The following is a 14188-nucleotide window of genomic DNA, read 5'->3' on the forward strand; positions in this document are numbered from 1 at the left end:
AAAAAAAGTGGTAAATTTTGCACCCGTACTGTAAATATCCTTGAACAGAATGAGAGGGCATTCAAGAAACTGAAAGGTATGTTAGGGCCTTAAAGATCGCTTGTCAGAATTACGGTGGTACTGATGGCATATCTCAATGTTTCCATCACAGATATCTGTAAGGCTGCTACCTGAAATTCTGTACACGCTTTAACACACCACTAACCTCCTTGATGTGGCATTTAGATCTGATGTTTTACTTTTGGAGGGCAGTTCACCAGTCTTTGCTTAAAATTTAACAAGAAAGAAACCACTTGGAAGAAGAAAATTATTATAGTAACTACAGCTCCTCAAGAACCTCTACATAATCACAATTCTCTCCCATCTTCTTCTTTTCCTTAGAGTTCTACTCTCATAGGACTCTTGGGTTTAGCAGAAGGACTGAAGAGGTTGAGACTACAGAGTCTTTTTATAACCTCTGCTCCAAATATTTGGTGCCACGCAAAGGTTTTTGTATGGCCCCAATGTGTACTATGTTCCAGACAGTTCAGGATGTGCAGGTACATTCTGGTATGATTATATAAAGGCAACTAGTTCTTAGAGAGCATTATGAGAGAGAGAGAGAGAGTGTGAGTGTGTGTGTGTGTGTGTGTGTGTGTGTGTGTTTACAGCAATTTCTTTTTATTTTTTAAAAAGTTCCCCTAGTTATTTTTCTGAAAACTCTAACACTTAAAGAAAATTAATGCTGCATTTCTAGTAATGGGAATTAAAGGTTTGGAAAATCTGTTGGTTCAGTTCTGTAAAACAGCTGTCTTGCTTACAAATAAGTTATGGTATATGAACCTTTTGGCATAACGAGAATTATTCCATTGTTCAAAAGTTTTGTGTTGGCTTAAGTACATAAAGCTGAGCTAAATCTTCTCCTGCAACCTCTGATGAAGCAGTATTTTTGTTTGAATGATTCTTAAACATCTGGAGACTGCACATAATTTTTGTTGCAGGAAATCCCAACGTCTGGTGATAAACAGATCACAAACTAAACATTTATTTGTGTTCAGGTGTCTCAGTTTTTTTTATGGGCAGTTTTCAGTGAAGTGTTAGTTTCTTAAAACTTTAAATACCTTGTATTAAGCATACTTTTAAATGAGCCATCCAGACATGCCAATGTCTAAACAGAGTATTTGTATGATTTTTGTTGAAACCCTTGCCCTGCCTCATTCTCTGTTTTTATGCTTACCTGTGTAGTTCCAAATTAGATCGCTTTTGGAGTAAATGTCCATGTCTTTGTTTTGTAAAAACAGCCCTATAAAAATGTTAACTGACAAAAATATATTATATAATATATATCTATATTTTTTGAAATGTAGGATGGCTACTCTGCTCAGCAAATTTCGGATAGACTTCTCAGACATCATGGTACTTGGAGATATTAATACAAAGCCAAAGAAGGAAAAGTGAGTTGAAAATGTTACAGAAAGACACCTCATTTACTAGTTGCATTCTTAATTTTCTGTTGTAACACGAAAAGCAGTATATAATTCTCTCTGTATGTATTTTGATAACTAAACTAGGTTACAAAGACGTAAGCTGTCAGAGAACAGTGCAGGTGGTGAGCTCCTAGTGCCAGGAATTCAGTATTGGTTTAGAATCTCCTAATTAGTGAGATACCACAAAAGTGCTAGATTCTAATTCCAACAAAATGAGTTAACTACAGTAATTCTACCCTAATTGAAAGATGGTAGAAACTGAGATAAAACTAGTGTATGCTTATCTTATCCATAGTCATATACATCTCTAAACCCAAAATAATGATGTGTATTGTCTGATATTTAAATCAGTTGTGTGTTAGTATTAATCAGCTCAGTGAATACATGAGAAAATCCAAGTCCTGCTGAAATTTTCTTATCCAAAGAATCATTAAATATTTCTATTTCTCAAGCTTGAACAGTTTGGCTGCCTGCAGTTGATTCCTAATACTACTAGTGCCATTTTATGATGGAATGTCCTATAAGACCTTAGAAATCAGAAGATTGAGCATCATCTTCCACCTGAAATCTTGTCCAGTGTATAAAAGTTATAAAATGTGTCCAAATGTCTTTTGAAAATTCTTGTAGCAGAGTAATCTGAGCCAGTTGCTTTTCAACACAGCCCGGCAGGTGCTGGAAATACTTGTCTAGAATTCCTAAATGATTTGTACATATTCATTATTTTGATGGATAAGTATTAATCATCAAAAACCTCCTGATAAAATATTTATACTGAAACTATATATTGTAGATGAGCTAACTATATAGCTAGATTATATCTATATATTCCTAGATTGTGACTAGTGTTTGTCTTTTAAATATCTTAATTGATATTACAGCTGTTGGGGGCAGGTAAAGCATTTTGAGACGCATGTATGTAATGTTCAGGGACTTGCAGCAGAAATTGGCACAAAGTGATGCAGAATATAACTCTGAAGGTGCCTAACGTACAGAGTCTTAAAATTCAGCCAGTGGAGGAACTGCTTAACCATTTTGAAAATCAGGCTATGTAGCTTTCTATCTTTAGCTGTACAGTTAGGGACATTTTTGATCTCAGATAAATTTAATATGCACAGCAGATATGAGCCTTGCGCATGTCTTGAGCAAATTCCCTAAAAGATCCCTGATGTGGTAGAGTTCAGGCATCTCTGCAGTATGACCCATCCATGATGAATGTACTGGGTCAGGTCTTCTGCCCTATGAAATCCCATTTGTGCCTGTCCAGTAACACAAAGTGGATTTAAAGTTACTCTAAGTGAGCTGCTGGGAATTCCCACAGAAATTTCTGGATGGTGTATGTCTGTCTGTCACCTTTTCATATCCTCATTAGGTAAGAATCATGCCTGGGGCAAGAGAGAGTGTGCTGAGTTCCAGTATTTATGATGCATGTTGTAGTGAATTTTACTAAATTGTGAAGTATCTACAGATAGTTTTTTAGCACAGAAATAGAGTTTAAAGTGACTGCATGATAACAGAAGTGGATTTTTTGTTGTTCTCAGATAATACTGACTTTGACTTGGAGTTAGTTTGATTTCTTCACTCTGAGATCATGTGTTGTGTGATCTACGTGGAATAATAAAAATGTAAAATGTATTTAACCAAAACTTTAGTCATCAAAATTTAATTGAATTCCAATTTCTCTCATATCTACTTGAGTTAAATTGATAGCTGTTTGTTTTTTACCTTTCTTCATTTCCTTATATCATCAAATTTCTAGAAGGATGATACTCTCCCTCTTGAAGCTTGTAATTCTTTTTTTTTTTTCCCCTTTCTTTTAAAACGTTTTTCTAAATGGAGTTGAAGCCAGTGTGGCACTTCCTTCTCTGTTAATGATCTTCAGTCTAGATTGTTAGAAAAAACCAATTTTTTTATGTAAATTTTGAAATCTAAAAGGCAGTTCCCACAGTATTAAGTTGATAGTTAACAGCTGCTTAAAATATTAATATTCATAGGTACTATTTATTTATTTATCTTTCACAAACTAGCATGTTTCTAGTATCAAAACACAGGAATGAGAATTTCAGTTGACATTACTTCTACTAGTTAACCACAAACCATACAAGAGTTGATTTACATTTAGGAATATTTTTCTGTTGCATGGAAAATCACAGTTGACACATACAAAGAAAAGAGTAACAGTATCTATTTTTAATGTGAATGTTGGTTAAAAATCCTTCTAGTATTGCAGCTTTTGAAGAAATGGTTGAACCATTCAGACTTCATGAAGATGATAAGGAACAAGACATTGCAGATAAAATGAAAGAAGATGAGCCTTGGAGAATAACAGATAATGAACTTGAGCTTTACAAAACTAAGGTACCCCTTTATAACTTTTAATTATTGTGTTGGCTGTAGATAGAGTGGTGATCCTACTGTGTCCCATATACCCCATTTTAATGACCCGGTTTTTTTTAAGCTTCTTTGCTCCATTACAAAGTGGGTGCGGTGTGAGAGAAGTCGGGTAGGAAAAGGCTTGAAAACTCCACTTGCTCATTCATCATTGGACAGTAGGAAATGTTCCCCGCGAGGCCTAACTGCAGAAATTTTAATTTAAAAGGGATTTCTAGTTCCAATAATTAAAAAGATAACCTGTGTGGGTATGGACCAATGCAGTGTTCTTTTCCTGAGTCTGTAGCCAGCTTGATTGCTTTTGAAAATGTAAACACAGGGAGACTAACAGCTATTATGGTCTTCTGCTGCTGTTCAGAACCCTGTGGAAGCAGAGCAAATAAAAGAATTAGGTAAACTTGACTTTTGGAGAAGCAGGTGCTGGAGCTAGAAGGAGAAGAGGAAAACGAGGACCCAAAATGGTGACTTGAGAAAGGGGTGGATTAGTACAGGAGTCTTGGATAGCGGGCACAGGCCAGCACAGCAATATCTGGAATGCTGAGGGAGGGTAGAGTAGTGGAACCTCACAACAGGTGGTTCTAGGATGTAAATGTCTGTGGGGAATAGGAAAATAGGAAGGCATCTTCTCCCTTCCAGCAGCCAGAAATCTCTCCGGGTGAGGGCTTCACTTTTATAAGTTGCTAGCTAGAAACTGACATGAGTATTAAAGAACAGAACCTTGGAAGGAATCCAGCAACCTCTCTTGTTCTAGGCAACTGAGGGGGTAGAAGTTTGGACAGAAGGGACATATATGTTTACTTTACAAACCCAAGTGATTTATTAAAAGTTGGAGGAAATGATGCACTATTTTAAACAACACAGCAATCCATTTTGACCTCCTTTTGTGCATTTCTTGCATAAATAAGAATTGTACTTGATTCTGGATTGTTGAAATAATGATTAGATCTCCCTAACAAGTTTGGGTTGATTTTTTTTTTCTCCCCCCCATTTTAATTACAGAGCTACCGCCAGATTAGGTTAAATGAGTTGCTGAAAGAACATTCCAGCACAGCTAATGTAATTGTAATGTAAGTAAAGGTTGACTGTTTTTATTCTATTTTCACAGTGATACAGTAACTCTATTACTATATCTGTTACACAGGTAATACAACTTATTTTGTGTATTATCCTAGGTACAGTCTTTTAGAGTACAAGGTAGAATTAGAGAGAGAATGCTTTGTAATTTGGCTTGTGATACTTACAGGCATTCTGCTGCTTGTGTATTAATTGCTCTCCATTGCCTTCAAATTGCTCTTTAAAAACAAAGATCTTCCATCTACAGTTACCATATGTCCCATTTGCCTATATCATACCTGTCTCTGCATATTCTTTTGTACTGTCATCCCCACTTATAGTGCAATTGGATTACAAATTCTTCAGTGTAGAAATTCTTTTTAATTTCACGCATCCTGCTCTCTGTACAAAGTAATGTAAGGTTTCAGTGCTTTCTGAAGCAGTAAAAAGATGAAACTTGAGTAATACAAATAAAGATTTAACTGTTTCCAGTGAGGCAAGAATTGAAGGATTGCACCAATACTCTGGAGGGGCTGGTGGCAGAGTAATGTGACTATAGACTGTTGCAGTCTGAAGCAAAAGCATTATCTTGGCCAAGATTTGGAGAGTGACTGTGTTTCTCCAGGTGAGGAGAACCACTCTGAATGAAGCCACAAGAGTGAAATGCTGATTCCATCACCTCCCCAGCCCCACCCTTGGAAAATTTCAGGAGGGGGTAGAACTAAGGTGAAACTTGAGATGCCAAAAAAAAAAGGTTACAATTGAATCCATGTAGTAGAGAATTTTTTTTTTTAAAGACAGTTTTGGCTCAAAATTAATTAATTTCTTTGCATTCAGGATTGTGAACTGACTACATGTAGCCTAAAAAAATGAAAAGGTTATGAAATGGGTTAGAATTAAACATTTAGTAATTTATACCTTTTTATTACTTCAAATTGTATTTTTTGTATTTATGCAGTACTACTAGAAGTCTGATTTGCTTTTTAAACCATTCTTCATTTCCATTTGCTTTTTTCTTTGTTCTTCAAATTGTAGGAGTTTGCCAGTTGCACGAAAAGGTGCAGTATCTAGTGCACTATACATGGCCTGGTTAGAAGTTCTATCAAAAGACCTGCCACCAATCCTCCTTGTTCGTGGGAATCATCAGAGTGTTCTTACCTTCTATTCCTAAACATACTGCGCAACGTGCAACTGTGATGAAATGGTACTTCAGTGCCTGGAAGAGAGTGACTAAGATTATTAACATCACAAAGGCAAAAAGTGACTCTTCTTTCACTGTTCCACTGACTTGAAAGCACACAAGGAAAGTCACTATATTTCTAAAGTTGTGAAATCTTCAGTTTTATTCAAATTCTTCTATAACTTAATCTTGCTTAATGGGGGAGGATTCCTTGTTAGACTGAAGAACAACAAGACGAGCTTTTTCTTTGCTACTTGAATAGCAGCAATAAAAGTGTTTTTTATTTTTGATCAATGAAAGGATTATAGATTTATAAAAGCCTTTTAGCCTTGAGGTGCCTTCTGAAATTAACCAAACTGCATCTACACACCCTATTTTGTACATTTAGATAGAATGTCAACATTTGCCTTCAACTAAGACTTTAGCTCAAATGTCCTTTAGTTTCTAGTCTCTTCCATCTTGCAATAAAATGAATGCTGCTTTTCAGTCTTCCATCAAGCTATTATTTTTAGTACTGTATTTTCTATTCAGAATGTTTTAATATTTGTTAGATTTGAAACAAAGGTAGGGCAGGTCAGTTGGAATAAAAAAATCATAATGTTATTGTCCAAGAGTTTGTATTACTGAACTTGTACCCTTAAAACTAATTGTGCTAGAGAAATGATGGGAGGACCTTTTTTCTCAGATTTGACATTGTGCCCTTCTTTCCATTCAAAATTTGAGATGCATATAACTTTGGCTACCTTGGTGAAGGTTAGTGTGTCAGTCTTTAGCTCTAATATGTAACTGTATTCCTGTTGTAGGCTGAAGATAGCTTTTTGGATTATTTTAGTTTTTAAAAAAAGAGGACCTGTCTTAGTTCCTGGCCTTCAGATCTTGGCGTCATTTAGTTTGTTTGAAGAAAGTGTTAACCTAAGGCTTGAAGGAGCAAATATGAGCAATGTGATGCCATCTAATAGAATACTGTAAACACTATGTGGAATCTCACTACACCATCCAATATCAAATGTAAAAACTAAAATTCGGAATCTTTCATCAAATGATTAAATGGACCACTGGTTATTAGGGGAGCTGTCTTTAGGTCAATTCATTCAGTTGTCAGACATCACATTTAGTCTTACTAAATAAATACTCAGGCTTAATCTAGAAATTTAGACGATCATACATGATACTTTACACGTTTTTCATGTTTAATAAAAACTGCCAATTTGTGTGTTCCAGTGTATGTTTTGACTACTTTATAATTTAGTCTTCTAACACACATAAATAAAAATCTTCATTTGAGCCTTTATACAAAGGTGAGTAATATGAACTATTTTTTAAATTCCTATATATTTTTCAGGAAAGGATTGCCTAAAAACATTTCACAACCTCTAGATATTAGTACTGGGCATGTTACTGGGTCACATTGCTAGTGCTTCAATGATTTTCATTGAAGATGATCCTTAGAAAAGGTTTATTTTTATGCTTAACATAGCATTATATTAAATACTCAGTAATAGTTCCTTTTGAAGGACAAAGCTATTAGTCATTGTGAAATAAGATACAGCTTGAAGTAGTTACAATTGGAGATGTGTTCTACGCTTTATCCACAGTGCATGCTGTAGTCAGATCATTGGTAAGTCACAAAATAATCTCCATTTTTGCAGTTGGTTTCTACCAGTCTGGATCTGAATTGGTTAAATTGTTTGTTTTTTAAAAGCAGCATGTTTTGCTGCCAAATACAAAGTAAATGAATGCTAACATGGGCCTGGTTAAGATACAATTTATAATCAAACAAATTCTAATAGTGCTGTTTAATTACACAAAAAAAAATATAACAGCCTCATTGTGTCTGTTACAGGTTTTGCAGTGCTTGTTGAGGTGGTAGGGATGTCTCATTATTCAGTGAACATGGAATCGTTGCCATGTTTCATTCTTTTTTTTGTTTTTAAACAGATGGACAATAGGGCATGAACTTAGTGCTGCTATCTTGAAAATGTGCACAGGTACACTTATTTAAAGTTTTGTCCATTCAGGAAACCATTGCTTGTTATCTGTAATGCAGGAACCAAATGAAGTGTGTGCATACATGCATATATGTGTATAAAATTATATAAAATATATCTAAATATGCATTTGGGGATGGGGAGGGAATTGTAGTCTGTAAAATAATGTAAGATGCTTTTCACATATGCACTCTCAAAACTTCACTAACACTAGACACCAGATCAACAGTTTCAAGATTTATTATAACACTCTAATAAACTTCAACAGTTACTAGTAAGTGTGAGCAACAGATATTGGCTAGTGACAGTCATTCCAATTTCTATTTAGTCTATATAAACTTTGATTTTGAAGCCAAATTTTTTTTAAGTTCCAATCATTGTTAATGACTTGAAATATATAATATCTCATTGACACATGGCAATTGCATTATTTCTGTTGATGAAATTTCTTTTTATGGGTTTAGAAGGAGCAACCATAGCTGAAGAAATCAATTATTTATTTTTTTGTTCATTTGTTTGACTGTATTTAGGTTTCTTTTCTTTTACATACATTCTTTTTATATGCTTTCCTGACATTACATATTTAAAAATGAACTATGGAATTAATTTAAAGATTTGAGCTTGGTTGGGTATTTAGTTATCCACTGGGTTTGAAAATGTAATATTTTGATAATACTGTACTGTAACTGTCACACATGCTTTTCTAATGTTTTAACATTGAATATTGCAGTTACTACTTTGTACAAGGGGACACTGCAATAAAAGGAAGTGAATTCAATAAAATTGTCCAACATAGTCTATTTTTATTGAAAAATGTTTGCAGTATTTTCAGTCCTTTCCTGATGCATGACAAGCATGCTCTGTGATTCCTGATATGTGAATTTGTGTACTGCAATTTTGTAATGATGTCGCATGACCACTATTATACTAAATATAATATTTCTAATTACCACACCATCAATGAATGGTTGGGGGCACAACTAGTGGTGGTGTCAAATGGCAGACTTACTCTCTACCAAGTTGTTAATGATCTCAGTTGGCTTAGAAAGGAATAGCATCTATAACCTTCCTTAGCTGAATGTTGAATCTTTGAAGGGAAGATATGTTTACGCAAAATAACTCCTCTCCCTGCCCTCCCCCCATCCCAAACACTGTACATTCCTCAAAGTCCACTAGAAAGAATGCAGACCTACCCCAGTATATAGAATGCTGATGATCTATTTTGTTAAATATGGTATTAGATACTTGAAAATGTACTCACAATATGTATGCTTTTTGTTTCTTTGCCTCTGAATGTATTAGATGCAACTCCTAAATATTTTTTTTTCTGACAAACTGGAGATTTATATGGCATGGGGGAAATAATTTTTAGGAGACTTCTTTGGGAGTAACCCCCAATATTTCCATTTTACCCCTCTCTATATTGTATTTTAAGGCTACATTTTTATTGCTTTCTAGTGACAATATAGATAGAAAAGAGACCATTAATTTATTTAGCTGCTCATGAGTTTTAATTGTATCTCTATCATTTAAATTGTCATGTTAAGTTCCCTAGTTTCTAAGCTTCTAATTGGAAAACTAAGAAAGCTCGAATAAGAATCAGAACTTTTATTTTCCTCATCATATTTAAAGAACCCAGGCAAATAATTAGGCTCTCAAAGCCATGACTCCCCCAAGAGAGCTGGAGGACTTAGCCTTCTTAATTCATTTTGGAATTTTTCAGATTCCTAGTATGAATAATTGGATGAGAACAAGAATTCTTACTGCAGAAAGAATCCCTGTGAATCCAGAATACACCTATCCTGTGCCTTTACTTCGTTGAAATAGTTCCTGACTGTTGGAAATAAAATACTTTTTTGATCCATTTTCAAGATCTATGCAATCAACCCATGCCTACACAAAGCTGCTGTCTGAGGTATGAGAACTGAGTTAAAGGTGAACTGCAAAGCAGTATTTGTTTTGCCCTTTACAATTACTCTTCCGGGAATTCTGAGCCCCTGTGGGAGCGCAGAATTCAAGCTGTCTGCAAATTTCTTTGCTTCTCTGCAGAAAAATGGTTGGTATCAAAGCTGTTGGATTCATAGGGCAGAGAACTGGTTTAAGGAGTTGTCCTATGGAGGGGAAAAAAAAAGTTTATCTGGGGAAAAGGAATAGTATTGCTGTGACCTTTGCCTTCTGTGGGGACCAGGTTGCAGTGGTTTAAATAAATAAATAAAATTTGCCTTTCATATGTGTCATCTTTCAGTTTATCTTATTAGCTCTATAATTAAACTCTGCCCCAATGCTTCTGATAACTGGCTTACGTTAGAGGTTTTTAAATGGTTAGGTTATCTTTCTGCTATTTAAAAAATGTTCATTAAGAAAGAAAATAAATGTATTGCATATATACAAAGAAATTTAGCTGTGAAGTGTCATTTTTCTGCGATCTCTCTTTTCATTAGGATTATACCATTCAGCTGAACAAGGGTTCTCTTTTTAGATGTTATATAGAAGAGTTAATATAGACACATTCCTAATTGTGAAGGTACTGAGGATTTTTCTAAGAGTCCAGTCACAAGACGAGCATACTACATGTTGCCATTATTAATGAGTACTGAACGCAATTGAGGAACAGCTACTGTTAGATTTTTGGTCCTTACTAGAAGTTTCTCTTGAGAAAATTTACCTCTGACATCTACCTGTGAAATTCACACCAGACTTAAATTTTACTAATATCTTCTCCACTTATGGAGTCAGTAACTTGAGAGTTAAGGTTCCAGGAATCACTCCATCTAACTGTTTTATTCCCTTCTAATTTTAATAGACTTTGGGTCTGAAATAACTAATGCTTAGTCGCAAATCACTTATAGAGTTGGTTTATAAGTTTTGACAAATCTGTGAGCGTTTTGGAGTTATTCAGCTGTTAAAAATGTTAAATTTTATTGTTATGATGGGCTAATACATGTCTGCTTGTGATGCACTTAATCCTCAGTGAAAAATACCTGCTTTTGAAAATTTAAACATTTTACTATGTACATGAGCTGAACATTTTCTAGTGCCTACATCTATGCAGTGTGCATGTGTATATATTGATAGACTAACACTGATACCCCCTGATACTTGTTCTTCAATGAGTATGTTTCCACAAAAACAACAAGGAGTCCGGTGGCACCTTAAAGACTAACCGATTTATTTGAGCACAAGCTTTCATGGGTAAAAATCCCACTTCTTCAGATGCATGGAGTGAAAATTATAGATGCAGACATAAATATACTGACACCTGAAGAGAAGGGAGTTACCTCAGAAGTGGAGAACCAGTGTTGACAGGGCCAATTCGATCAGGATATAGTCCACTCCCAATAATAGATAGGAGGTGTCAATTCCAGGAGAGGCAAAGCTGCTTTTGTAATGAGCCAGCCACTCCCAGTCCCTTTTCAAGCCCAAATTAATGGTGTTAAATTTGCAAACGAATTTTAGTTCTGCTGTTTCTCTTTGAAGTCTGTTTCTGAAGTTTTTTTTTTTTTTTTGTTCAAGTACAGCTACTTTGAAATCTGTTATAGAATGTCCAGGAAGACTGAAGTGTTCTCCTACTGGCTTTTATATGTTACCATTCCTGATGTCCGATTTGTGTCCATTTATTCTTTTACATAGGGATTGTCCGATTTGGCCAATGTACATGGCAGAGGGGCACTGCTGGCACATGATAGCATATATAACATTAGTAGATGTGCAGGTGAATGAGCCTCTGATGGTGTGGCTGATGTGGTTGGGTCTTCTGATGGTGTCGCTAGAGTAGATACGGGGACAGAGTAGGCAATGAGGCTTGCTACACGGATTAGTTCCTGGGTTAGTGTTTCTGTGGTGTGTAGTTGCTGGTGAATATTTGCTTCAGGTTGTGGGGCTGTCTGTAAATGAGGACTGGCCTGCCTTCCCAAGGTCTGGGAGAGTGAGGGATCATTTTCCAGGATAGATTGTAGATCGTTGATGATGTGCTGGAGAGGTTTTAGCTGGGGTTGTACGGGATGGCCAGTGGTGGTCTGTTTTCCTTGTTGGACCTGTCCTGTAGTAGGTGATTTTTTGGGTACCCGTCTTGCTCTGTCAATGTTTCCTCACTTCTCCAGGTGGGTATTGTAGTTTTAAGAATGCTTGATAAAGATCTTGAGGGTGTTTTTGTCTCTGTCTGAGGGATTGGAGCAAATTTGATTGCATCTTAGAGCTTGGCTGTAGACAATGGATCGTGTGATGTGTTCTGGATGGAAGCGGGAGGCATGTAGGTAAATACAGTGGTTAGTAGGTTTCCGGTATAGGGTGGTGGTTATGTGACAATCACTTATTTGCACTGTAGTGTCCAGGAAGTGGATCTCTTGTGTGAACTGGTCCAGGCTGAGGTTGATGGTGGGGTGGAAATTGTTGAAATCCAGTTTGAATTCAAGGGCTTCCTTCTGGTGGGTCCATATGATGATGATGTCATCAATCTAGTGCAAGTAGAGGAGGGCTGCTAGGGGATGAGAGCCTAGGAAATGTTTTTCTAAGTCAGCTATAAAAATGTTGGCATACCATGGGGTACCCATAGCAGTGCCACTGACTTGAAGGTATAAGTTGTCTCCAAATCTGAAATGGTTGTGGGTGAGGACAAAGTCACAAAGCTCAGCCACCAGGTGTACTGTTCTTGACAGCTTGTAGTCCATCCTCATGTGGAATATTGTTATAAAGAGCTTCTACATCCATGGTGGCCAGGATGGTGTTTTCCGGAAGATCTCCAGTGCGTTGTAGTTTCCTCAGAAAGTCAGTGGTGTCTTGAAGATAGCTAGGAGTGCTGGTAGCGTAGGGTCTGAGGAGAGAGTCCAAATAGCCAGATAATTGTATTGTAAGAGTGCCGATGCCTGAGATGATGGGGCATCCAGGATTTCCAGGTTTATGGATCTTGGGTAACAGAATACCCCTGGTCGGGGCTCTGGGGGTGTGTCTGTGTAGATTTGTCCCCATGCTGTAGCAGGGAGTTTCTTGAGCAGGTGGTATAGTTTATTTTGGTACGCCACAGCGGGGTCAGAGGATAGTGGCCTGTAGAATGTGGTTGGAGAGTTGCCTGGACCATTCCTGGTATTGGGAGAGAAGAGAATGGGTTCTGAGACTCCATTCCTTAAGAGTGGGTCTAATGTACCGTAGTATCATAGTGCTTTGCAATCCTTAGCTTATTTATCTTCAATACCCCTGTGATATAAATGTCCCTATTGTACATCTGAGGAACTGAGATGAAGAGACTAGTGAGTTGCCCAAGGGGTAAGAAACAATCTGTAATGAAGCAGAGACCTGAACCCAAGTTCTAGGCTAGTACTCTAACCACTGGACTATCCTACCCCCAGCTTCTTTTTTTGTGAATGGAGTATGCTAAGCAAACTGCCTGATCCCTCTCTGCTGTTCCTATTGCCTGTTGAATCACTTCCACTGTGGGACAGCTTCTTCCCTGCCTAGTGGTAACAACAAGGTTTCACAGGGCTTGGGACCTAAAGAATGCATTGGTGATTGGAGAACAGGGAATGGATTGTGAAGAAAAGGACTAATTGTGGACAAAAAGTGATAGTCAATTGGGGCAGGGGCAGAGGATGGATTGGAGAGCAGAGACTGGACAGAAATAGGGTTTGGAAAATAGGAGCAAATGCAGGGAGAGCACAACTGAAATAGGGGACGCCCAACAAGCGCATTGGGTAAGAGATTAGTAAAACACGAGAAGAGAATGCAATATAGGGAGAAAGTAGGATCAGAAAGGGAGAGCTAGTGGGCTCAGAGCAAGCAAAATGTGGCAGAGCACACAGAACTGAGATCAGGAGAGCCCAGGCCAATCACTAAGGTCAAGTTTAGAAGGGATGATGAGATAAGAATAATGAAAAAGATTGAAAGGGATGAAAACTGGGAAGGGAGAGAATGGAAGATGTTTTGAGGAGGAATGGGGAAAATAAAGTTAAGAAAAACAGAAGTGCCTACCGCAGTTGACACTCCTGCCAACTAAACATTATTTTACAGAACCAACCACGTCTGTATGTATTTCACAGAGAGTATGCAAAAATGTCCTTGTCCCAAAGAGCTTATAACCTAAATTGTGGACTTTATTTATATGCATAGTTTAAAAGTTACTG

The 14188-nt window shown here is 36.8% G+C and overlaps 1 protein-coding gene across 2 annotated transcripts in view; it reads left to right on the forward strand.

Annotated features, from left to right (window-relative positions):
- The window catches only part of SLC12A2 (solute carrier family 12 member 2), a 113203-nt gene extending 104350 nt beyond the window's left edge, over window positions 1-8853 (forward strand). For both annotated transcript variants that reach the window (XM_038402580.2, XM_038402581.2), the window contains 4 exons: window positions 1347-1433; window positions 3686-3821; window positions 4854-4921; window positions 5943-8853. In XM_038402580.2, the coding sequence (XP_038258508.1) occupies window positions 1347-1433; window positions 3686-3821; window positions 4854-4921; window positions 5943-6078 (427 nt within the window). In that variant the 3' untranslated portion in view covers window positions 6079-8853. The remainder of the gene's footprint in view (window positions 1-1346; window positions 1434-3685; window positions 3822-4853; window positions 4922-5942) is intronic.
- Window positions 8854-14188: the final 5335 nt, after the last annotated feature.

The sequence above is a fragment of the Dermochelys coriacea genome, chromosome 5 (genome assembly GCF_009764565.3).
Source record: "Dermochelys coriacea isolate rDerCor1 chromosome 5, rDerCor1.pri.v4, whole genome shotgun sequence".
In the NCBI taxonomy this organism is placed as follows: Eukaryota; Metazoa; Chordata; order Testudines; family Dermochelyidae; genus Dermochelys; species Dermochelys coriacea.